A 26,435-nucleotide genomic window follows, 5' to 3' on the forward strand; every position below is an offset into this window, starting at 1 on the left:
GGGAGGGTATGGGGAAGCGAAGATTTCACTATACACTTCTTTACAATACAATCAATTTACATCTTACAATATCAGCATGCACAGTTAAAAACTGAATTCCCAAAGCATTTTGCCTTGGTTGCAATCTTTCTCACACCTGTTTCCCAAAGCATTCCCAAAGCATTTTGTTAAAGTTTTAAGTTTATTTTATTAAATACAGTTATTATATAATTTTTTATTACCAAAAATTAAGAATTTTTTTTTTCATTAAGGCCCCCGTGTTGTACTGACTATACACACATGCAATAATTAAAGCCCCCGTGTTATCTCACGGGTTAAGTGGATAAAGGAGATATTGGGAACCTGGCAATTTCTAGCCACTGATATTATTTCCAATAGAAAAAATAACAAGATTTTCTAGTATGCTCCAAAATTTTTAGCCATTAGATTTATAAAAGACATAATTATCAAAAATCTAACGACTAAAAACACAGAAGTATAAGGTACCTTAGAGTACAATAGAATATTGGTAAATTACCACCAATACCAATTGCGGTTGAGCCTTACATTGGGAAGTCTCTGGAGCTTTGGCAAACCTTGAACCAAAGCTTAAGCTGTATGCCTTGGGAAGTCTCAGAATTAGATGCCTGAACATAATGCAAAAACAACCAAGTCTACACCATTTTAACACTGTCGCCAACACTAGCTAGTTGGATTCGAATCCGTTCACGAGCACCAAAAACCACCCCTCGAAAGAGGTTTCTTTTTTTCTATTCATCTACCCAACACAACAACATTATTTCGATACTGTCTTCCAATTTACATGCCAGGATTCAGATTACAAAGAAAGACTGATCTACAAATACCTATTTGGCTATTTCTTCAAGACTTCCCCCCGAAACCTCTCCCAACTTATATTACCTCACATCGGGAGGGTATGGGGAAGCGAAGATTTCACTATACACTTCTTTACAACACGATCAATTTACATCTTACAATATCAGCATGCACAGTTAAAAACTGAATTCCCAAAGCATTTTGCCTTGGTTGCAATCTTTCTCACACCTGTTTCGTTGTGAGAGGATTGTGAGCTGACAGACGATAAATGTATTCTGTCCATTATGTTGATCTGAGGAGCCTCGAGAACTGCCTTGGGCAGATTCAAGGCGAATTGCATCCCCCAAATCGATAGTGGCCTCATATATATTAGAGATCTGAAGTGCCCATCCATCGTCCATCCTTCAGGCGTCTGGAACCAGTATCTAAAGGTAGTTTAACAGAAAATTAACTTTGTTAACGCCAAAATATGACAACAAAAAATGACCATTAAAAATATGACAAAATTTGAGATAATATTTCTCCGCCACGAAAGTCCAGGGAGACGTGATGCTGAATAACTAAACAACAGAGCAACTTATGCTTTCGACGGGTCCTTTCCAGACATCTTATGTTTTCAGGAAGAAAAAATGATAACTAAACAGCAGAGCATTACTATAGTTTGGCTGGACAACTTAATTTGCCAGAGGAAAAAACAACTTAAAAACTAGAAACTACGAGATTTTCAATGATCACCATTATTAAAGAGCAATCTAATATACTTGTACTGTTAGTTTCTTCTCTGTATAGTTGTTATTCTCAAATGTAATTGTTAGTATTACTAAGGGTATATGTGTAAAGTGCTAGTTCTGTTGACACTATAAATACCAAGTGTATAACTAATTATTGTTTAATGAGAAATACATGTATTTTCAGTCAAAGAGTTTTCTTCCTGTCTAAAGCTTTCTCTGTAAGATTCTATACTTTTCACATCTAGCACATGACATGAACAAGAGTAAAATCACATCAACAATTGATTACTCTAAATAATGGAGGTATATGTCTACTTACCCAAAGCCCTCTTCAGACCAGCCAGCAATAAAAATACCTTCAGCAGTAGTGAATGCCTCTTTCTCCTTTCCAGCAAGAATCATCGTAGCAGCCACCCCATATGTGACACCAGTCCATATTTCACGTGACTGCATGCAAGACTCATCCACCTTCCCACTGGGATGCATTCCGTTTACAGCACCCATTCTGCCTCCTTTAACTTTCATGACATTGAAATCATAGATTTTCTGCAGAGAGCTTTCGATTTTAAAATCATCAAAAAGTGAGGGTAAACCAGAGGATGCGGTATACCACTGCCCAGCCAGTTGATCTGCTTGTATGGACTTACTGTTACTACTGGACCCACTATCGTAACTAAAATAAGAGCCGTTCCACAATTTTTCCTCAAAAGATGGTTTTGCCTTTAAAAATTTGGTTTTGCACCATTCAGCAAATTCCTTGTCGCCTAGTTGAAAGGCCATTGCTGCTGCAGCTTGAAGTGCAGCAAGCCACAAGCACCCACAATAAGCACTTACTCCATGAACTGTCCAAGCATCGTAGGTCTGATCAGGGAAACCATCGTTCTCAATGAGTCCATCATTGTCCCGGTCGAATTGTTCCATGTACTCCATTGCAGCACGAACAGCAGGCCAAACATCAACTCCAAATGACATATCCCCCGATGCAGAAAAATCTCTATACACTTGAAGTACAAACTTCGGGTTCAAATCCTTCCACTTACTAGTATCATGAATATTATATGCATTCATTTCGTTCCAAGGATCGTGTGTTCCCAGATCATGAGGGACAGCTCCTCTAACCTTACGAATTCCCCAGTTACCCTCAGCCAGAAACTTTACTTTTCTTCCATCTTCTGATAAGACAGCTTTTGCAAAGTCCCTTTGAATATTAAGTTCAATTTTGGGAAACAGCTCAAGAAGGGCAAATGATGCATAGAAGTGTACGTCGTATGTGTTCCACATGATATATTCCACTCCTTCCAGATAAAGGAACCTCCCAACCTCTTCATTGGCATTTTGTGGGTCCAACTTTACACTCCTTTGGCAACCAGTTGCAGTGTGCTCAACAACTGCGCTGTGATTGCTCTTCACTTCAGATTCATAAGCTCAGATTCTACTGCTGGGTACTTTAAGGCAGTTTCACCAACTTAGGAAACCAATATATTATCTGATGGGACATTCTGATTTAACAAAGAGCAACCACAGTATAATGCTTCCATTCTTACCATTCTGGTAATGTTTCGTCCCTGAGGATAGGGTTTTGCCACCTTTCAATATCTTCTTCCCATCGCTTATAATCTGTCCAGATTTCAAAACTGATCAGGACTCATCACATATACCGCAACAATTGTTAAACAAGAAACAGTAAGCGGAAAACTAAATCTAGTGAATGTCAACATATTAGTATTTTGATGAAAAGGTCACAATAGAAAAAGAGAGAAACAAACTTGTCAGCGCATCATGCACCATGTCCTGAGCTGCCCTTTCAGAGGTCCCATAGAATTTTGTGTACCTCCTACAGAAAAATTACAAAATTCAATAACCAATAATGCACCTCACTAGTGTTGCTGCCACTTTCTAGATTACAATATTCTTAAATCCATTCATTTGTAAATCATCTAAGTACAGTACTGCAAAATATGCATAGTGGATTGTCTGCATCCAACTTTTGAAGTAGCTTTTCGTCTGTAAATTACTAAAACACCGATGCAGAAAACAGGAAAAAGAAGATTTACAATAAGCTTACCTATGGTATGAGCTTCCCTTCAAAAATTTTACTTTTGGAGATGACCATGATAGGCCAAATGCAACAGTGCACTTCCCATGAGGTTCCACCCAAGCAGAAGCTGCTACTGCAGCACAGATTGTTTCGCCAGGTGATGAAGACATGCATGGTCCAGAATTGAAATTATCACGATGAAATTCTCCATCCTAAAAAGATAAGGCTCGGATTTAGAAAAGGAAAAACAATCACTCTTGTAAAACAATGGAAGGAACACCATGTCAAAATCTAAGTAGGACTATTTTCAAAAGTTGAATTTGATCAACCAGGTTGCTGAATGACAGCATTTGCTGGATAGAACAGACAATGGATTTGGGTAATAGAAAAATGAGGCACATAGCATTAGGTTAGACAACAAAAAACAAGGTACACTGAATTGAGAAAGCAAACCACAGAAATAATACCTGCACCATTTTATCCCACATTTCTTTGGCCATAGTGGCACTTCCTTCAGATAACCCAAAACATGGCAACACACTCACGCTTACATTTTGAGTTTCACATGCAGCTATTGCAAAAGTAACAGGAGGGTTCCCTTTTGCAGTCCTGCAACATAAGCACAGTTGTTAAACACAGTTTAAATATACTGTCAAGAATTAACAAGTTTTAAAATAGTGAATGACAACAACTCCCAAAATCACATACTGATAACTTTTTTTTTTTTTTGGTTCAGGTTACCAAGAACCATAAGAATATAAAGCTCATTAGTTTGAACGAAACAAGACAAGGTGAAAACAGAATTTTTGTAAAATAAAAATAAAAATCCCTATGTTTGAACAAAAATAAGAATGGGCATCGAATAAGGTGCTCACAAGAAGACACTTTCAATGTTAACAAATGCAGAGACCCAAGTAACAGTTACAACTTGGCCACAAAACTTATCGTTGATGACCGGACAAGAATTACTAATTGTAAAAATAGGAGAACAAGGGACCCGAAAGGGCAAGAATTAGTATTTAAATATCAATTCCATATGTAAGGGAATATGTTTTACTTTTAGCATCAGACGATTAATCTATTTAATTTTTTTTTAACATTTCTGCTTAAACGCTCCTGTGATATCTGTCCATACTTCTTTGTTTTTACCATGTCATTCATTTCCTGGTATTTTGACAAGGAATTTTAAGTTTGTAAGTTGACGCAGAAGCATCTCATTTTTCCTCATGGTTGACTTCTTTCACCTGTTTGGGGCATTATATGCCTTGATAAAAGAGGAGGGGGTTGTTTGAACACTTTGTCTGGCCTAATATGACACTGCCAGCAGAAAAATCTGCAAACCAACCATCAAATAAATGTAATAAGGTTTGACGACTTGCTTGTGATGCAGAAGTACACCAGAGACTCCATCTTCGCCACTGTCAAAGAAAAAGAAGTCGGAATATGTTAAATACATGCTGCCACTATAGTAGGCAACAAATCATACAACACCCACTAAATTTACTCACATAAATGGTTCATTCACATGATTGCCCGACAAGTGTGAGATTCCTCCTATTGAATTCTACACCGAGAAAAGCATAAATTACTAAATATCCAAGAATCTTTGAATTGCTTGGAAACCATTCCGAAAGCAAAACATATAACCTTACCGCCCATGTAAATAGAAGGTTGACTTTCGCTCTTTCTTTTCCAGTGTTCACCAACTATATCAGAAAGAAGACTCTTATAAACAAACCAAATGATAGACAATTATATTGAAATTCTTGTGTAAGATCCTTACGTTCACACTTGTCTAAGACAGAAAGAGGTTATGAAAACGACGATCTTTTTCATCTAAATATACCTGGTATCAAGTTGAATGAGATTACCGTGTAAACAAAAACAGCTGTAGGAAGACTGCTTTCTCTATAATTATGAGGGATGAATGGTGATATTTGCCGGCATGAAATTTTCACTTCTGGGTCAGGTTCACCTAAATTTATACATAAAACTACCCGAATTAAAACAGCAGCTTAAAGGGCAAGTTACAGGACCAATGGCTAACAGGAAAGAAAGAAGAATGATACCATCATATATGGTCCATGCCCTTGGAAATAGTGCATGGTATGTGGAATGCTGGCCACCCAGGTTCCAGCCCCATGATGATATACCCTGATCATCAGCTTTTCTGTGAAAACAGTCAAATTAAATTGGGATGTCAATAATCAGGGTATTTCAACTACTATAGTCAAATATAGAGCTACCAAAAATAGTAAAACCAAGTGAATGCACTATTCATCAAAATTCTAGCTATAAACAAACTGAAAACTGATGTGCATCTAGTCCCAATAGAAATAAGACACCTTCTGAATATACAAACTAGCTGCACTCTGACTATGGGCTTAAGCTCATGGTAAAGGGCTTGGATAGTCCAACCAATCAAGTCTATTGGTCCTTGTCGCTTCAATAATTTCTTATTCTCTACAAACTTTGATACTCATAATGTTCCAAGAGAAGTGTCTCAAAGCACGCCACCAAATCTATCAGGGACCAGGTACCCAAGCAGCATCTGCCTAGCATTCACTTGCCAGTTAGAGAGACTTCTCATACTCCTCTTGATGCCACAAAAGAAAGATATTGAGTCTCAATATTACATATGAACCCACAAGCTTCGTCTTGACTTGCAGTCACCAAATGTAAAAACCATGCGGAATTGTAATACGTATCATAAATTTATCATTCAGTGAAAAGAAATTATAATTATTTCAGAAGATGGTTTCCAAATTCAATGTCTATCCTCTTACCCTAATCCTTCATGATGACCCGGGGCCAAGACTGATGCATACTTTTTATTCACTCCTTCTCTAGATATAAAAATCTGAAATATCACAGAAGCTCTTAGTCAGAACTAAAACATGACAAAAAGTAAATAGGACAAAAGAAATGAACTCTATCTCTAGAAACAACTAATTAAATATTAGGATTCACTTCTCTGGTACGTTATACAAAATAACAGCATAAACGTTCCTCAGCTAAATACAGTGTGAGTAACAACTTTGAATTGCTAAGAGCAGCCAAATTACGCGGTTAGACAGCATCCCTGAGATTCTAAAGTTTTATATGCATCAAGCCTTATATGCATATCCCTATCATAATTTTCAAAGCCCCCTTCCCTCCACCATCCTTTAGACAACTAAATTGCCCAGTGTACATTGAACATTGATTTTCGCAACACCACCACACATCGTCGTCTAAACTTTCATTGTAAACAATATTCAAGACCACCTTATCAAATGTTTGTTAAGTTATGAACTACATTTAAGTAACAACCATAAGCCAGTAAATTAAAGTTTCCTTGTCCATTGCTTTCTAGCATCCCTAAATATAGTCGGCCAATAAAAACCACACTCTAGAACCTTGAGGGCAGTGCGTTGTGTGCCAAAATGACCACCACATGCATATGTGTGACAAAAGCTTAGAATTGAGTAAAATTCAGAATCATGCACACATCTACGTACAATTTGATCTGAGCAATACTTCCACAAATAAGGGTCATCCCAAACATAGAAACGTGCATCATTTTTAAGCTTATCACGTTGGTGCTTGTTTAGTTCATTTGGAAATTGTTTAGCCACCAAGTAATTCACTAAATCTGCATACCATGGTTCACTTACCTCAATGGATAGCAGCTACTCATCGGGAAAAGTTTCAGGGATAGGTACGGCATGTTCATGCTCCTCGTGGATCATTCGGCTTAAATGGTCAGCCACTACATTCTCGCTTCCTTTCTTATCCCGGATTTCAATATCAAATTCTTGAAGAAGAAGAATCCAACGGATAAGCCTCGGCTTTGCTTCCTTTTTCGTGAGCAAGTACCTCAAAGCTGCATGATCAGAATAAACGATTACTTTAGTACCAATTAAATATGAACGGAATTTATCTAAAGCAAAAACCACAGCTAGAAGTTCTTTTTCCGTCGTGGAGTAGTTCAATTGGGCATCATTGAGAGTTCGAGAGGCATAGTATATGACATGCGGCCGCTTGTCTCTTCTTTGTCCTAGAACAGCTCCTAATGCATAGTCGGATGCATCGCACATGAGCTCGAACGGAAGGCTCCAATCTGGAGGTACAATAATGGGGGCCGAGACTAGCTTCTCCTTGAGTTGGTTAAATGCCGAATTACACTCTTCATCAAACTTGAATGGCACATCTTTTTGAAGCAATCGGCAAAGAGGGTTGGACATCTTGGAGAAGTCCTTGATAAAACGCCTATAGAACCCTGCATGGCCAAGAAACGAACGTACCTCTCTAACCGAAGTAGAAGAGGGTAAGTGACGTACAAGGTCTATTTTCGATTTATCTACTTCAATTCCTTTTTCTGAAACAATATGTCCTAAAACTATACCTTGTTTCACCATAAAGTGACATTTCTCCCAATTCAAGACAAGGTTAGTTTCAACACATCGTTTCAAAATTAAGGTCAGATTATCCAAGCAATTATCAAATGAACTCCCAAACACACTGAAATCATCCATGAAAACCTCAATGATCTTTTCAACAAAATCGGAAAATATACTTACCATACACCTTTGGAAAGTGGCCGGTGCGTTGCATAAGCCAAATGGCATGCGACGATAAGCAAATGTTCCAAAGGGACATGTGAATGTGGTCTTCTCTTGATCATCCGGGGCTATCACAATTTGGTTATATCCAGAGTATCCATCAAGAAAACAGTAAAAAGCATGACCGGCTAACCTTTCGAGCATCTGGTCGATGAATGGCAAAGGAAAATGATCTTTCCTAGTCATGGCATTTAGCTTCCGGTAATCGATACATACTCGCCATCCAGTCTGAATGCGTGTAGGCACGAGCTCATTCTCATCATTCTTGATAACAGTTACTCCGGACTTCTTGGGAACGACTTGAACTGGAGAGACCCAACGGCTATCGGAGATAGGGTAGATCACTCCGCAATCCAAAAGCTTGATTATTTCCTTCTTCACCACTTCCATCATCGGAGGGTTGAGACGGCGTTGAGCCTCTCGGGATGGCTTAGTCCCCTCCTCGAGAAGTATACGGTGCATGCATGTGGTAGGGCTTATTCCTTTAATGTCGGCCAAAGTCCACCCTATGGCCGTTTTGTGTTCTCGTAGCACCCTCACAAACTTCTCCTCCTCCATTGCCGTGAGACTTGATGAAATGATGACGGGCAATGTTTCGCCTTCTCCCAAAAACACATACTTCAAATGCTCCGGCAACGGCTTAAGTTCAAGCGATGGTGCCTGAACAACAGAAGGTAGCATCTTAGTGGAAACTGAATTTGAAAGTGAGAGTGGAACCTTACCATATTGTTGTGGCAATGACTCAAGGGCTGCCACAACCTCAATTATTTCTTCACTAGAACCCATGGCAAAGAATTCCTCCTCCTTGCCGTGGCCTTGCATTGGCCCAAATCCTTCATTTTTGCACTCTATGGCCTTAATGATGGTTGTTTCCAGGGCGTCCTCGTTCAATTCTTCAAGGTATACCTGTGCCAAAGAATCGATAACATCAATGGAAAAACAAGAATGGTCATCAACGGGATATCTCATAGTTTCAGAAATATTAAAATCAATCACTTCCCCATCGAATTCCATTGTCAAGGTGCCTTTGTATACATCAATCTTCATTCGGGCCGTCTTCATGAATGGCCTACCAAGGAGAATCGGCAAAGATGTAGAATGGGCTGAATCCTCCATGTCTAGGACGTAGAAATCAGCCGGAAAAATTAAATGGTTCACCTGCACAAGCACATCTTCCAAAACTCCTTTTGGATACGCGTTAGAACGATCGGCCAATTGTATAATTACACCATCTTGTTTTAATTCACCCAAATTCATAGATGCATAAATAGAATAAGGCATGACATTTATGGATGCACCTAAATCAAGCATGGCATGTTCAAAACGATTATGTCCAATCACACAAGGAATCGTGAAACTACCGGGGTCTTTGCACTTGGTAGGCAGTTTACGTTGCAAAACAGCGGACACATTCTCGCTTACCTTCACCACCTCTTTGTTTGCCCTTCTTCTCTTTGTATTGCATAGGTCCTTGAGGAATTTAGCATACTTTGGAACCTGTTTGATTGCATCGAGAAGCGGTATGTTCACTTGCACCTTCCAGAACGTTTGAAGAATGTCCTTCTCGCTTTCTTCCTTTTTTTCTTGCATGAACCTGCGAGGAAAAGGTACATTGGGCAGATTAGGACGTGACATACATGAATTTGAACTTAAATTACCTGATTTGGCCGAGTTAGGGTGATTGGGGGCCTGCGGCATTGGGTTTTTCACCCTTGCCGTGGGTGAGCTAGACACTTCCTCAGGTTGTGTCGTCTCTTCATCTACTTTCTGGGCAGATTTGGGATTGTTTGGTTCGGTCCCAACTTCTTTTCCACCCCTTAGGGTGATGGCCTTGGCGGATTCGAATCCTCCCTTTGGATTGACTGTGGTTGAGCTAGGAAGCTTTCCTTGCTCTCTAATCTGTCCAAGGAACTCAGAAATCTGCCCTATTTGTTTCTTCATATCCATCATCTCCTTCTCGTTATTTGCTATCCGGTTGTTTTGATTTTGCAACCCCTGCGAAATAGAGGTTAGTAATTACATAGCTTGATCACTTTCCAAGGACGTACCTGAATGAGATGATGCCGAAGGTTGTTGGGGTTGTTGGGGTTGTTGGGGTGCATACGGCTTGGAATAAAAACCAGGGGGGTTTGGCCTAAATCCTCCTTGTTGGGCAGCTTGTTGTGGCTCCCTCCATTTGAAGTTTGGATGGTCCCTCCATCCGGCATTGTAAGTGTTCGAGTATGGGTTGTTTTGATTTTGTCCTTGGAAACCAATTGCATTGGCAGATTCCCACCCACCATTCTCGATTAGTTGAGGGCACTTGTCGGATGGATGCCCTTGAATTGAGCACACGCCACAAACTTGGTGTTCTTGTGCTTTTGGACCAATCACAACCTGAGAAACAAGAGAAGTAAGATTAGCAAGTTGTGATTGAATTTCAGAAATAGCACTCACCTCATTTACACTTTGTTGCCGTGGGGCTTCCCTTTGGCCCACTCCTTCATATTGTTGAGCGTTGAGCGCTCGGTTGGCTATGAGAATCTTGGCATCCCTTGGTGTTTTGTCCACCAATGCTCCTCCCGCTGATGCATCAAGCATTTGACGTTCGATAGGAAGGAGGCCCTCATAGAAATATTGAAGGAGAAGTTCCTCCTTCATTTGATGTTGAGGACATGAAGCTACAAGGCCCTTGAAGCGCTCATAATAAGCCGGGAATGTCTCACCATGATTCTGTTGAATACCACTAATTTTCTTCCGTAGGAGAATCACTCTCGAAGTAGGGAAGAATTTCTCCAAGAAAGCACGCTTCATACTCTCCCACGAAGTCACAGTTCCCGGGGCTAGTTCGTAGAGCCAATCTTTGGCCTTGTCCATAAGTGAGAATGGAAAAACCTTCATCATCAGAATGTTCCCGTCGACATTTATGGGTGTCATGCTCGAACAAACAACCTCGAACTCCTTGAGATGCTTGTTGGGATCTTCCATGGAAAGCCCATGGTATTTCGGAATGTGGTGCAACAAGCTTGACTTCAACTCGAATTCATCGGTCTTGCCGTGGTTAGCCGCGGGGTATTGAATGCATAATGGTGCGGCATTGGCCAATCCTAAGGCGGAAAGCTCTTTAATTGTTCGGTTGTCCGCTGCCATGTCTTCTTCACCCACTGTTGTCTTGGGTTCCTCTTCTTCAAATTCAGAAATGGACTCGGAGCTTTCACTTGATTCGCTACGTTCTGGGTTCTTTCTCTTTCGTCTCAATTCTCGCTCGAAATCGGCGTCAAAGACCGAGATAGGTTCACGAATCGGATGAGAACTCCTAGTCATAAACTAGTACCTAAAACAAGAAATAACCACAACACACCACAAACACTTCCATTCTTTCCTTAGCCGTGAGTCCCCCTTCTCTTATAATCCAAACAACAATCCTCTTCCACTTCCAGCACTCCTCACTTCATTCCACACTTCCATTCCCCCAAACCAACTATCCTTAGACCTTATGCTACAAAGAAGAGGAAGAGAAGAGGGCCTAAACGTTCATACAATTCAAGTTTGAGTTGTTGGAATGTTTAGGTGTTTCTTTGATTTCAATGTTTAATTTCAATTCTCTTTGTTTTGTAAGTATGAGGAACTAAACCCCCCTTAGCTAGAGGGTGATTCGAAATATATGTTTATGCTTGCAATATGATTTGATTACTTTTAATTACGTTTCATAAGTTGTGAATTCAATTTGTTTAACTATTTGATTGATATCCTATTTATGTATGTTTATTAATAATGAACGCTTAATTTTCATGCATGAATATGACGCTAGAATATAAGTGAGTTTCACGTAATAGTTATGAACTTATATTCACAAGTAGTGGAGGTTGCTTATAAACAATCGCGTTAAACAAATTCTTGGCATAAGTTTCATGCAATCATAGTAACGAATGTCTCGTCAACACTTATAGTTTTCATGTTGCTTAATGATTCTTGCTTGTATCTCTATTATGCAATTCATGTAGGGAATTTGTGAGGAATGCTTTGGATTGTCGTATGTAATCATCCAATTCATTAACTTAAGGAAAACTTGACGGTTAATTTAAGCGGACCTAATTAACCCAGGGCGTTGAGAATTCATGGTTTATTGAAAAACAATTAGAAATCGTTTTGTATGCAAGTATAACATGTATAGAGATGAACCCCTTAGCTAGCTTCCCATCCATTCATTTCCGTCAAATCCATATTTACAATTTGTTTTGTTTCCAAGTATCCATTTTAGTTTAAATTCGTCCAAATCCAATTCCCCCCTATTTCGTTGAAGTCTTAGTCTTAATCTTTCTTATTTTTAGTTTTGCTTTCTTCGAGCATTAAATAGTGTTTTATATTGTGTTTTTACGTTTTTAAGTCAAATCCAAGTGATTAACAATCCCTCCTAATCCCCGGTCCAGAACGATCCCTACTTATACACTTCACTACAATTGACAAAAAGAGGGTTTAATTTGTGTGCGCATAAATCACGCATCAAATTTTGGCGCCGATGCCGGGGATTAGCAACTTTGCTAATCTCTTGGATTGTTTTATTTTCTTTTGTTTTTATTTTATTCCAGATTCTTGATCTTGTTTTATTTCTTGTTTTAGGTACTAGTTTATGACTAGGAGTTCTCATCCGATTCGTGAACCTATCTCGGTCTTTGACGCCGATTTCGAGCGAGAATTGAGACGAAAGAGAAAGAACCCAGAACCTAGCGAATCAAGTGAAAGCTCCGAGTCCATTTCTGAATTTGAAGAAGAGGAACCCAAGACAACAGTGGGTGAAGAAGACATGGCAGCGGACAACCGAACAATTAAAGAGTTTTCCGCCTCAGGATTGGCCAATGCCGCACCATTATGCATTCAATACCCCGCGGCTAACCACGGCAAGACCGATGAATTCGAGTTGAAGTCAAGCTTGTTGCACCACATTCCGAAATACCATGGGCTTTCCATAGAAGATCCCAACAAGCATCTCAAGGAGTTCGAGGTTGTTTGTTCGAGCATGACACCCATAAATGTCGACGGGAACATTCTGATGATGAAGGCTTTTCCATTCTCACTTATGGACAAGGCCAAAGATTGGCTCTACGAACTAGCCCCGGGAACTGTGACTTCGTGGGAGAGTATGAAGCGTGCTTTCTTGGAGAAATTCTTCCCTACTTCGAGAGTGATTCTCCTACGGAAGAAAATTAGTGGCATTCAACATAATCATGGTGAGACATTCCCGGCTTATTATGAGCGCTTCAAGGGCCTTGTAGCTTCATGTCCTCAACATCAAATGAAGGAGGAACATCTCCTTCAATATTTCTATGAGGGTCTCCTTCCTATCGAACGTCAAATGCTTGATGCATCAGCGGGAGGAGCATTGGTGGACAAAACACCAAGGGATGCCAAGATTCTCATAGCCAACCGAGCGCTCAACGCTCAACAATATGAAGGAGTGGGCCAAAGGGAAGCCCCACGGCAACAAAGTGTAAATGAGGTGAGTGCTTTTTCTGAAATTCAATCACAACTTGCTAATCTTACTTCTCTTGTTTCTCAGGTTGTGATTGGTCCAAAAGCACAAGAACACCAAGTTTGTGGCGTGTGCTCAATTCAAGGGCATCCATCCGACAAGTGCCCTCAACTAATCGAGAATGGTGGGTGGGAATCTGCCAATGCAATTGGTTTCCAAGGACAAAATCAAAACAACCCATACTCGAACACTTACAATGCCGGATGGAGGGACCATCCAAACTTCAAATGGAGGGAGCCACAACAAGCTGCCCAACAAGGAGGATTTAGGCCAAACCCCCCTGGTTTTTATTCCAAGCCGTATGCACCCCAACAACCCCAACAACCTTCGGCATCATCTCATTCAGGTACGTCCTTGGAAAGTGATCAAGCTATGCAATTACTAACCTCTATTTCGCAGGGGTTGCAAAATCAAAACAACCGGATAGCAAATAACGAGAAGGAGATGATGGATATGAAGAAACAAATAGGGCAGATTTCTGAGTTCCTTGGACAGATTAGAGAGCAAGGAAAGCTTCCTAGCTCAACCATAGTCAATCCAAAGGGAGGATTCGAATCCGCCAAGGCCATCACCCTAAGGGGTGGAAAAGAAGTTGGGACCGAACCAAACAATCCCAAATCTGCCCAGAAAGTAGATGAAGAGACGACACAACCTGAGGAAGTGTCTAGCTCACCCACGGCAAGGGTGAAAAACCCAATGCCGCAGGCCCCCAATCACCCTAACTCGGCCAAATCAGGTAATTTAAGTTCAAATTCATGTATGTCACGTCCTAATCTGCCCAATGTACCTTTTCCTCGCAGGTTCATGCAAGAAAAAAAGGAAGAAAGCGAGAAGGACATTCTTCAAACGTTCCGGAAGGTGCAAGTGAACATACCGCTTCTCGATGCAATCAAACAGGTTCCAAAGTATGCTAAATTCCTCAAGGACCTATGCAATACAAAGAGAAGAAGGGCAAACAAAGAGGTGGTGAAGGTAAGCGAGAATGTGTCCGCTGTTTTGCAACGTAAACTGCCTACCAAGTGCAAAGACCCCGGTAGTTTCACGATTCCTTGTGTGATTGGACATAATCGTTTTGAACATGCCATGCTTGATTTAGGTGCATCCATAAATGTCATGCCTTATTCTATTTATGCATCTATGAATTTGGGTGAATTAAAACAAGATGGTGTAATTATACAATTGGCCGATCGTTCTAACGCGTATCCAAAAGGAGTTTTGGAAGATGTGCTTGTGCAGGTGAACCATTTAATTTTTTCGACTGATTTCTACGTCCTAGACATGGAGGATTCAGCCCATTCTACATCTTTGCCGATTCTCCTTGGTAGGCCATTCATGAAGATGGCCCGAACGAAGATTGATGTATACAAAGGCACCTTGACAATGGAATTCGATGGGATGATGAATGATGGCTGATGAGGGTGCAAAGTTGCGGCAGGTTGTATATAGAAGTGAATGGATTGAATGAATGATGTATAATGGTGTCTAGGGTTGCGGCAAAGGGTTTTCTGAACGACATGAGTGTTCTCCCCAAAATTGTGGCTGAAAATATGTATATATAGGTTTGGCCAACCCTAGGGTTAATCAGATTAGGGTTACAACTTAGCAGATTTTAAGGATTAGGGCCCTAGGGTTCGGCACGATTAATTAAATCCACTTAGGAGAGGGTTTGGCCCAATTAATTTCAGAAAAGGATTTGTATAACCCAAATCCACAAGGAATAAGGCATAATAAATCAAAATCCACAAGGGAAAAGGGATAGACGGGTGCGGCAAATATTGGAGGGAAAGGAGAATGGATTGCAAGGCAAGGCAAGGCTTTCTAGAAGGGAATAGGCGCCACCTTTGTAGGTTTCAAGAAACAATGTGTTTTATGGCTGATTTGGGACTTCTAGAAGAGAATGCTTCTAGAAATAGGTTCTAGAAATATATATTTAGGTCCCCTTGCAGCTAAGATTAAGGCATGATAAGATTAAGATAGGACAGGATAAGATAAGGTTGGATAAGGTTTTGGATAATGTTTCCTCTTTTGAGCTGATTTCTTATCGTCTTTGTCTTGAATTTAATTTCTTCATCTTCTTATCAGATTCCTAGCCTTTTGAACTCCAAATTCGTCCATCCAACTTGGCTCATACATGTGCTATCCATTTAGTGCCCAAAACTGCTCCAAAGTGCACCAAAGTGCACTTTCTTGCTACTTTAACCCTTTGGACCTACAAACACATGAAAATAACTTGAAATACTACATTAACTAAGAAAAAACAACACAAATGCACAAGAACAAGCTAACTAAGTTGCATAAATATGCTCCTATCAATTTGGCGTCTAATTCTTTCCTAAACCATCTAATTAAAGTTAAGATCATTTCTCTCAAATATATACCCTTTGCCGCACCCATACACACATCTATTCACTCACATACACAATCAGCCATCATTCATCCTTCAAGACATCATTCCGCATTTTTTATAACCTTCTATACATCATTCCGCACTTCTTTTTTACCATATCTCTCTGCCACGCATCGATCCTTCACGCTATACATCATTCATACTAAGCCATCCCGAGAGGCTCAACGCCGTCTCAACCCTCCGATAATGGAAGTGGTGAAGAAGGAAATAATCAAGCTTTTGGATTGCGGAGTGATCTACCCTATCTCCGATAGCCGTTGGGTCTCTCCAGTTCAAGTCGTTCCCAAGAAGTCCGGAGTAACTGTTATCAAGAATGATGAGAATGAGCTCGTGCCTACACGCATTCAGACTGGATGGCGAGTATGTATCGATTACCGGAAGCTAAATGCCATGACTAGGAAAGATCATTTTCCTTTGCCATTCATCGACCAGATGCTCGAAAGGTTAGCCGGTCATGCTTTTTACTGTTTTCTTGATGGATACTCTAGATATAACCAAATTGTGATAGCCCCGGATGAGCAAGAGAAGACCACATTCACATGTCCCTTTGGAACATTTGCTTATCGTCGCATGCCATTTGGCTTATGCAACGCACCGGCCACTTTCCAAAGGTGTATGGTAAGTATATTTTCCGATTTTGTTGAAAAGATCATTAAGGTTTTCATGGATGATTTCAGTGTGTTTGGGAGTTCATTTGATAATTGCTTGGATAATCTGACCTTAATTTTGAAACGATGTGTTGAAACTAACCTTGTCTTGAATTGGGAGAAATGTCACTTTATGGTGAAACAAGGTATAGTTTTAGGACATATTGTTTCAAAAAAAGGAATTGAAGTAGATAAATCGAAAATAGACCTTGTACGTCACTTACCCTCTCCTACTTCGGTTAGAGAGGTACGTTCGTTTCTTGGCCATGCAGGGTTCTATAGGCGTTTTATCAAGGACTTCTCCAAGATGTCCAACCCTCTTTGCCGATTGCTTCAAAAAGATGTGCCATTCAAGTTTGATGAAGAGTGTAATTCGACATTTAACCAACTCAAGGAGAAGCTAGTCTCGGCCCCCATTATTGTACCTCCAGATTGGAGCCTTCCATTCGAGCTCATGTGCGATGCATCCGACTATGCATTAGGAGCTATTCTAGGACAAAGAAGAGACAAGCGGCCGCATGTCATATACTATGCCTCTCGGACTCTCAATGATGCCCAATTGAACTACTCCACGACGGAAAAAGAACTTCTAGCTGTGGTTTTTGCTTTAGATAAATTCCGTTCATATTTAATTGGTACTAAAGTAATCGTTTATTCTGATCATGCAGCTTTGAGGTACTTGCTCACGAAAAAGGAAGCAAAGCCGAGGCTTATTCGTTGGATTCTTCTTCTTCAAGAATTTGATATTGAAATCCGGGATAAGAAAGGAAGCGAGAATGTAGTGGCTGACCATTTAAGCCGAATGATCCATGAGGAGCATGAACATGCCGTACCTATCCCTGAAACTTTTCCCGATGAGCAGCTGCTATCCATTGAGGTAAGTGAACCATGGTATGCAGATTTAGTGAATTACTTGGTGGCTAAACAATTTCCAAATGAACTAAACAAGCACCAACGTGATAAGCTTAAAAATGATGCACGTTTCTATGTTTGGGATGACCCTTATTTGTGGAAGTATTGCTCAGATCAAATTGTACGTAGATGTGTGCATGATTCTGAATTTCACTCAATTCTAAGCTTTTGTCACACATATGCATGTGGTGGTCATTTTGGCACATAACGCACTGCCCTCAAGGTTCTAGAGTGTGGTTTTTATTGGCCGACTATATTTAGGGATGCTAGAACCTTTTGTATGTCTTGTGATCATTGCCAACGAATGGGTAACATAGGTACCAAGGACCAAATGCCGCAAACCCCTGTCTTTAATGTTGAAATTTTTTATGTTTGGGGCATTGATTTCATGGGCCCTTTCCCTCCATCTTATGGTTTCACTTATATCTTGCTAGCCGTTGATTATGTTTCTAAATGGGTGGAAGCAAAAGCCACCCGTACTAACGATTCTAAGGTGGTTGCAGATTTCGTGAAAACTAACATTTTTGCTAGGTTTGGAATGCCGAGAGTAATCATAAGTGATGGAGGGTCTCACTTTTGCAATCGGACCATTGAGGCGTTGCTAAGAAAGTACCATGTCAACCATAAGGTCTCCACACCTTACCATCCTCAAACAAATGGCCAAGCCGAGGTGTCTAACCGAGAAATCAAACAAATTTTGGAGAAGACCGTTGGACCAACAAGGAGGGATTGGAGCTTACGTTTAGATGATGCACTGTGGGCATATCGTACGGCGTACAAAACACCCATTGGGATGTCACCTTTTCGGCTCGTCTATGGTAAGCAATGTCATTTGCCCGTAGAGTTAGAGCACAAGGCACATTGGGCCGTGAAGACTTTCAACATGGACATAGATGCAGCGGGAGTTCATAGGAAGCTCCAATTGAATGAACTTGAGGAGATTCGGAATGAAGCCTATGAGAATGCAAGCATTTACAAGCAAAAGACCAAAGCTTTCCATGACAACATGATCCGTGGGAAATCCTTCTCCATTGGGCAGAAAGTGCTATTGTTCAATTCCCGTTTACGTTTGTTTCCCGGTAAGTTACGTTCCAAGTGGATTGGACCGTTTGTTATTACTAATGGTTTTGTTCATGGTGCAGTCCAAATCCAGAGCTTGAAAACGGGACATGAATTTAAGGTGAACGGGCATCGTTTGAAGGCCTATTATGAGAACTTTGTGGAGCACACCGTGGATGACACCCCCTTGGGTGTCGTGGGCTCCAATTTGGAGTGATTGGGTTCTTCGTCCGGCTGCAAGACGTAAAAGAAAGCGCTACTTGGGAGGCAACCCAATACAGTGAATAAAGCTTGTTCATTGATTTCCGAGTGATTACCAAAAAAAAAAAAAAAAAAAAAAAAAAAAAAAAAAAAAAAAAAAAAAAAAAAAAAAAAGGGCAGAAAGATGGAGCCTTCACAAAGGTTGTGTACGTGAGGCCCCACTACGTGGCAACACTCTCGGAACAGAAGGCATTGGAGCAGAAGGCATTGGAGCAAGAGGCATCGGAGCGGGAGGCACCGAAGATAGATCATTCAAGGCCCCAAACCTTGGTGGAATGCTGGATGACCCAGGAAAGAGGTGCCTCTGGAAGAAAGCCGCAAGCCTTTGACGATCATCAAGCTCATCAAGCTTCCTCTTCATGCCTGTCGAATAATTGTTGGCAAGCACGTGCAAACTTCGGTTCTCGTACTTAAGCTGTTTGATCTCCTGCTTAAGACTCTCCACCTCCGCCATCAAGGATTCAACCTGACGGGAGCGAGCAAGAAGGCGTTGGCCCATGTTGGACACAGAGCCGGCGCACTGAACACTCAGAGCCAGGGATTCTTGAACGGCCAACTCATCGGACCGTCCTGAAAGCAGCTGACTGTCTTTGGGAGTGAGGAAGTTCCGAGCTACTATCGTGGCCGTTGTGGCATCCGTCATCACAGAGTCCTCATCTGTAAGAGGGCCATGAGAAGATAAGAAAAACGGGTACCATACCTTATCCTGACGCGGCGCAACAGGATCATTGCTTAGACTCAAATCTAATCAAATGTTCGATGGGTTAGATGAGCTAGCCATTTTTCAAGAAGTTAAAAGAGAAGGGTTGGATGGAGTGAAATCTCGACGGGCCGGAGACGATTTCTGGGCAATTTTCAAGTGTGCATGCTAGGGGTGATCGATCACCTCTATTAAAGGAGAGGCGTTCACCGATTCAGAAATGAAGAGACACCACTCTTCAAAACCGGAATTTCCGGCGTAAAGATCGCCAGCTCTTCAGACGCAATCCGGCTTTTCAGAAAGCGTGTGCCACTTTGTCAAAAGCTCCCGGCTTTTCAGAAGACGCGTGGAAGGCGAGAAATCAGCTGCACACTTTAGCCGACAAACGTGGGTGACAAAGCCGAAAGCTCCCGGCTTTCCAGAAAGCGAGTGCAACTTTGTCAAAAGCTCCCGGCTTTTCAGAAGACGCGTGCCACTTTGTCAAAAGCTCTCGGCTTTTTCAGAAGACGCGTGGAGGTAATTTCCGCATCCGCATTGCCACTTGCCATTACAATTCCTATATACATCAACATTCATGGCAAGGCATACACCCAGAAGCGCATGATTTTCTTTCTCGGCCAAGAATGTAAATGCAACCAACCCTCTCAAACATGCTCAGTTTTCTCCTTCTCTTGAGAACACACTTTCAACCATGGATGTATCCCCCAAAGAAGATACCAAATGCCTGGAGTACAAAGGAGGCAAGAGGAAACGGTGGATCGAAGCATGTGGATTCATTCGTTGCCTCTTCGAAAGCAAAGGTATCTCATATCATCAAGGGCGAAAGCAAAGGTATCTCATATCATGCTCTTTCCCTGTCTTTTCCTTTGTGCTTGATATTACTTGCATGGCAAAGTGAAAGAAGCAATCAGTCGGCACTTGGAGTCTATCTGGACTCTATTCCCTGGTTGCTTACCTAGCGTTGCTGAGCTATCCTCTAACCCTCTTCAATACGAATTGGAGAGATTGAACAAAGAAACAAATAAAAGGAGTAAGCTCAGACCTTCGGGGTAGACCAAAAGAATCCTGCTGCCCAGTTCAAGAGTAGCACAAAGGAAAATCAACGATCGGAGGAAACCAAAAGAATCTCCAGCTCAGTTCAAGAGTAGCCTGTGGAAAAACTCAAGATGAAGCCTCACTGCAATCACCAAGGAGAAGATGGAATTTACACTCCATAACCAGATTTGCATCCCTAAACTCTTCTCTTTGTTAGATACATTCTGCCATGTTTAGTATGTTTAGTTGCTGTTTATGTGTTTACTTTTGTTTGGTGTGTTTTAAGCTTAAAACATTGAGGACAATGTTTGGTTGAAGTGTGGGGGGGTAACTAAGTATGTTGATGCAAATTCGTTGGATTTTATCACCTATCACTTCAAGTGTTGTCCTTTGCTGTTTTAAAATGTTTTTAAACTGATTTAGAGTGTTTTAGTGTGTTTTGTTTTATAACTCTGAAAATCACATAAAAACTTTTTGAAAAGCCTAAAAAGAGTGTTTTGAGTCGTTTTTGTGTGTTTGTGTCGTAGGTACCTTCCAACACTTGCCTCAGGATTTGGTTTTTAATTGCATGACTGTTAAAAAGAGTTATAAACATAGAGAAAAGTTTGATTTACTCTTGGTATATGCTTGGTTATGGTTATAATGTATGACTTCACATGCAATCATAAAAGAAAAATTAGTTTTTGTAACATGCCTGAAGGAAGGAACTCAAACAAACGCTACAACCCTGAGAGACTTGAGCCTATAACGTTCTTTGGAGAGTATAATCTGTGATTTCTTGTTTTCTAAAGTCGTTGCATGATCTCATTATTCTTTGCTTGGTTACTACTTAGAAGGCGTTTCATCATGTAGTTCCAAATGCTAGAACTCATGCCCATTTCATTCAAAGCATGTTATTGATTTGCATAACATATATCAAGATGAAGTTGTGTAGTTGTCACCATAGCCAAATAGCCTCACTTCCCATATTTCGTATATGTTGTAAGTTTTACCCCTGTTGAGCTTTGTTTAGCCTTTATTCTTTGTTAACTCACATTATCCTCACCTAGCCTAGTCTAGGACAATCCACACCCTTGTTCTTAAAAGATAGTGAGCATGACTTAAATGAATTCCTTTTGAGTTACATTAGGCAAGAAAATGAGTGTGGGGGAAGGAATGCTTGTTCTTAAGTATGTTTTGAGATTCAAAAGAAAAGAAAAACAGAGAAGAAAAGAAAGAAAGAAAGAAAAAAGAGCTTGAAAAAAAAATGAAAGAATGAGTCATTGAAGAAAGGGTTCAAAACACCAATTCTGGCCCTAAATTGTCTAAATTCTCCCTTTTTGTTCAAAAGTTGAGTTTTCATTCAAAAGTGAATTCTAAGTTGATTCAATTGCCTTACTCACTATTTCTTTAAGAACCTTTGTTTTCCGTATCCCTTCTTTGTTATCCACATACCCCAAGCCCCGTTACAACCCTTAACTTCTATCTTGAGTGTTGTGTATTTCAATTGTGGAGTTTGAACTTGGTATGAGCATATGGTGTCACTGGTTCTCGCGTCTAAGTAGTAGCATTCAATTCATGAGATCATATCTAAACATGCTTATTAACTCCAGAAATTGCTCTCTTTGTGATATATATATATATGTGAGTGTTCGTTTTCATTAAATCTTCTCACATATGGCTAGATTAGGGTGTGTAGTTAGAAAATCTGAGTGAAAATCAAGTGCATATCTTGTAAGGAATTGAGCAAATTCTCTAAGGCATGTTACTACATTCAAAACATGGTTTTAAATGCTTAATTGTGAACTAGTATGTGGTGACTATGATTAAGAATGTACTTAAGGGTAAAGATGGCTAAATTCTGTTGGAATAATGATTTTTAACTTGTCATGTGCATTGGAAATCCCTGAAACGATTGTTGGAAGGTGTAGGTTGTGTTTTACGTGTTTAGTGTCGTTTTGTTTATTTGTTTTTATTCTGTTTTGCTCGAGGACTAGCAAAAGATAAGTGTGGGGGAGTTTGATAAGAGCATATTCATGCGACTTAAATGGCTTGTTCTCGTGCATTTACGTTATGTTTCTCTAGTTATTTTAGTCCTTTATGCTTCTTTTGTGTGTTTTCAGGTTCTAAGGGCTTAGGGAGCAAGAAAGTGCATTTTGAGGCTATTTGGGGCACTTTTGGGCATGGATTGGATAGCTTAATCATGGAGCAAAGAGGATGGACGAAATTGAAGCCTTGTATGCTCTTTGGGGACATCAAACAAAGGGCCTAGCCCAATCAAACAAATCCTTTGAGCCATGGAAAACCTCTAGCCCAATCAAACATATTATGCCATGCAAACCAACCTATTTTAGGCCCATTCTATGTACTTAAACCCTAGCCCTTTAAACTAGCCCTATTATGATTTATTCACTTCCATACTCTTCTTAATTCCACATGCATTCACACACATGCACATCATTCACTTACATTACCTAGCCACATGCTTTCCAAGCTTTTTCCCTTAATCATTAAGCCAAACATTCACACACATGCACCCAAAACACATTGCCGTGCAATGTGTTTCCATTTTCTGCACGTTTCCTCCTTGCAAACACATGCATTCATCATTATAACCCACCTACATTCTACCTAATCCACATGCCTTCCCAACAATATAATTGAGCCAACACATGCATCCAAACAAAGCCAACCTAGCTAACCCTACATGCATTTCTTTATTCATTCTTCAACACATGCATTTCCACCTTCTTACTTCATCATTTCAGCCACATATACACCCCACATGTCCCTTTAATCATTCAACACATGCATCACAACCCCAAAACTAACACAAAACACCTTCAATGCCGTGGCATTCCTTTAGCATTTCCAGTTTTTCCCTTTACATTTCACATGCATTTCCACCTTCCTACTTCATCATTTCAGTCACCATTCATTCTTTAATTCACATGCATTCACACACACTTCACACAAACAACATTCACATGCAAACACATGCTTCCCCAACAAACAAATCAGCAACACATGCACCAAAACATTCAATGTCGTGGGTTCCCTTTGCTCCCCTCATGCAATTCCAGCTTGCATATGCTTTCTTAGCTGTTTGTTCATCATTAATTAGCCACTTGCATGCTTAAACAAACAGCCATTTACACCTTCACTCCTCCTATAAATACCCTTGCATTCATTCATTCAAGCATCATCTCATTTCATACACAACACACCACAAACACTTCCATTCTTTCCTTAGCCGTGAGTCCCCCTTCTCTTATAATCCAAACACCAATCCTCTTCCACTTCCAGCACTCCTCACTTCATTCCACACTTCCATTCCCCCAAACCAACTATCCTTAGACCTTATGCTACAAAGAAGAGGAAGAGAAAAGGGCCTAAACGTTCATACAATTCAAGTTTGAGTTGTTGGAATGTTTAGGTGTTTCTTTGATTTCAATGTTTAATTTCAATTCTCTTTGTTTTGTAAGTATGAGGAACTAAACCCCCCTTAGCTAGGGGGTGATTCGAAATATATGTTTATGCTTGCAATATGATTTGATTACTTTTAATTACGTTTCATAAGTTGTGAATTCAATTTGTTTAACTATTTGATTGATAACCTATTTATGTATGTTTATTGAGAGTCGACGCTTAATTTTCATGCATGAATTTGACGCTAGAATATAAGTGAGTTTCACGTAATAGTTATGAACTTATATTCACAAGTAGTGGAGGTTGCTTATAAACAATCGCGTTAAACAAATTCTTGGCATAAGTTTCATGCAATCATAGTAACGAATGCCTCGTCAACACTTATAGTTTTCATGTTGCTTAATGATTCTTGCTTGTATCTCTATTATGCAATTCATGTAGGGAACTTGTGAGGAATGCTTTGGATTGTCGTATGCAATCATCCAATTCATTAACTTAAGGAAAACTTGACGGTTAATTAAGCGGACCTAATTAACCCGGGGCGTTGAGAATTCATGGTTTATTGAAAAGCAATTAGAAATCGTTTTGTATGCAAGTATAACATGTATAGAGATGAACCCCTTAGCTAGCTTCCCATCCATTCATTTCCGTCAAATCCATATTTACAATTTGTTTTGTTTCCAAGTATCCATTTTAGTTTAAATTCGTCCAAATCCAATTCCCCCCTATTTCGTTGAAGTCTTAGTCTTAATCTTTCTTATTTTTAGTTTTGCTTTCTTCGAGCATTAAATAGTGTTTTATATTGTGTTTTTACGTTTTTAAGTCAAATCCAAGTGATTAACAATCCCTCCTAATCCCCGGTCCAGAACGATCCCTACCGTAAAAACACAATATAAAACACTATTTAATGCTCGAAGAAAGCAAAACTAAAAATAAGAAAGATTAAGACTAAATAAAGTCGGCCAATAAAAACCACACTCTAGAACCTTGAGGGTAGAAAGCAGAAAGCAGTGGACAAGGAAACTTTAATTTACTGGCTTATGGTTGTTACTTAAATGTAGTTCATAACTTAACAAACATTTAGTTACTCAAGGTTCTAGAGTGTGGTTTTTATTGGCCGACTATATTTAGTTAACAATGGTAACTAACACAAATGGCGAACTAATCAATGGGTTCATAGCTAATTGAAATGCCCACGGCTTACTCAAATTCCTTCGAAGTCCGAAAACTTGGAAGAAAATGCAAAGGAAATCATCAAATAAATTGCTTTGCACACATTAGACAACAGGGTTTTATGAGGGCCGGATAATTGAAAGGCACTTAAATTTGATTATCATCATTGAAACCAAGTATAGAGCTATGATCTCCGACTTTGTTAAGTAAATTCTAGAGTTAAAGGAACTTTCTTTTGCTTGTTTTCTTGCACCTCTTACATTTTCTCAGCAACCAATTACAACCCAAGTTAATAACACCAATTCAAAACGAGAGAGAGAGAAAGAGAATAACGAACCAGGTGCAAAGTGTTTCTGCTGATATACTCCTCAGGCGGCCATGAATTCTTTCTACAAGGGAACAAGTGCCCACTGACCATGTCGACTTCTCAGCAGCAGATACCAACTGGTAATGAATCAATGCCTCCCAAGTTTGATATAAGGGAATAAGGGAAGCCCCAAACCCAAAGCTTCCTTCACCTCCAAACAAGGACACCGATCGGAATATTATCGAAGCTTACACCAACAACCAGGCAAGCTGAAAGCTTTCTTTCAGCTGAATGCTCAGAGACAGAGGCATGCCGGAGCTGGAGCTCCACCGAATCGGAAACCCCGGAATCCAAACAATTTCCGGGATTCGAATACCCAATTAAAAGTAAAAAAGGCCAATTCAGATTTGATTTTATTGGATTGGACTGTATTGGATTGGAGGGGATTGGAGGAGCGAAGGAGCAGAGAGTCGGCCGTCTGTTAACTCACAGAGACTCCAGATGCCTGCTGCTTACGACTACGTGTCCCAGGTCGCCAGCTGGATCTCTCTCCCTCCCTCTCCCCTCTCTCTCCTCCCTCTGCTGTCCTACCGTCTATTTACGACTTGTGGAAAGAAAGGAAATGAGCGCGTGAAAAGAAAAGCTAAAATTCGTCAGTCAGAAGCTTTTTATTCTCCGCCGTTAGATTTGATATATGCCCACTATTGACTATTCCCACTAAAACAGAAAACGACGGCCTAAATCAATGACTTGGTCACTTAAGTACCACTTAGTACTATCGTTTGATGATATTTTCATTACTTATAAATAAGTAATCTTAGATTTGAT

The 26,435-nt window shown here is 40.2% G+C and overlaps 1 protein-coding gene across 1 annotated transcript; it reads right to left on the reverse strand.

Annotated features, from left to right (window-relative positions):
- Positions 1–842: 842 nt before the first annotated feature.
- Positions 843–26,210, reverse strand: LOC125471391 (non-lysosomal glucosylceramidase-like). Its single transcript, XM_048571716.1, is given in 13 exon segments — positions 843–1,241; positions 1,867–2,971; positions 3,057–3,164; positions 3,314–3,381; positions 3,613–3,797; positions 4,053–4,194; positions 4,965–5,003; positions 5,094–5,149; positions 5,238–5,291; positions 5,457–5,560; positions 5,655–5,755; positions 6,372–6,445; positions 25,638–26,210. Coding segments are annotated over 13 exon segments (2,379 nt in total). The 5' UTR covers positions 25,719–26,210; the 3' UTR covers positions 843–979.
- Between the last annotated feature and the right edge of the window lie 225 nt (positions 26,211–26,435).

This window comes from the organism of the source record quoted next, unplaced genomic scaffold, assembly GCF_019419815.1.
Source record: "Pyrus x bretschneideri cultivar Hongxiangsu unplaced genomic scaffold, Pyrus_bretschneideri_v1 Contig107, whole genome shotgun sequence".
Lineage (NCBI taxonomy): Eukaryota > Viridiplantae > Streptophyta > Magnoliopsida > Rosales > Rosaceae > Pyrus > Pyrus x bretschneideri.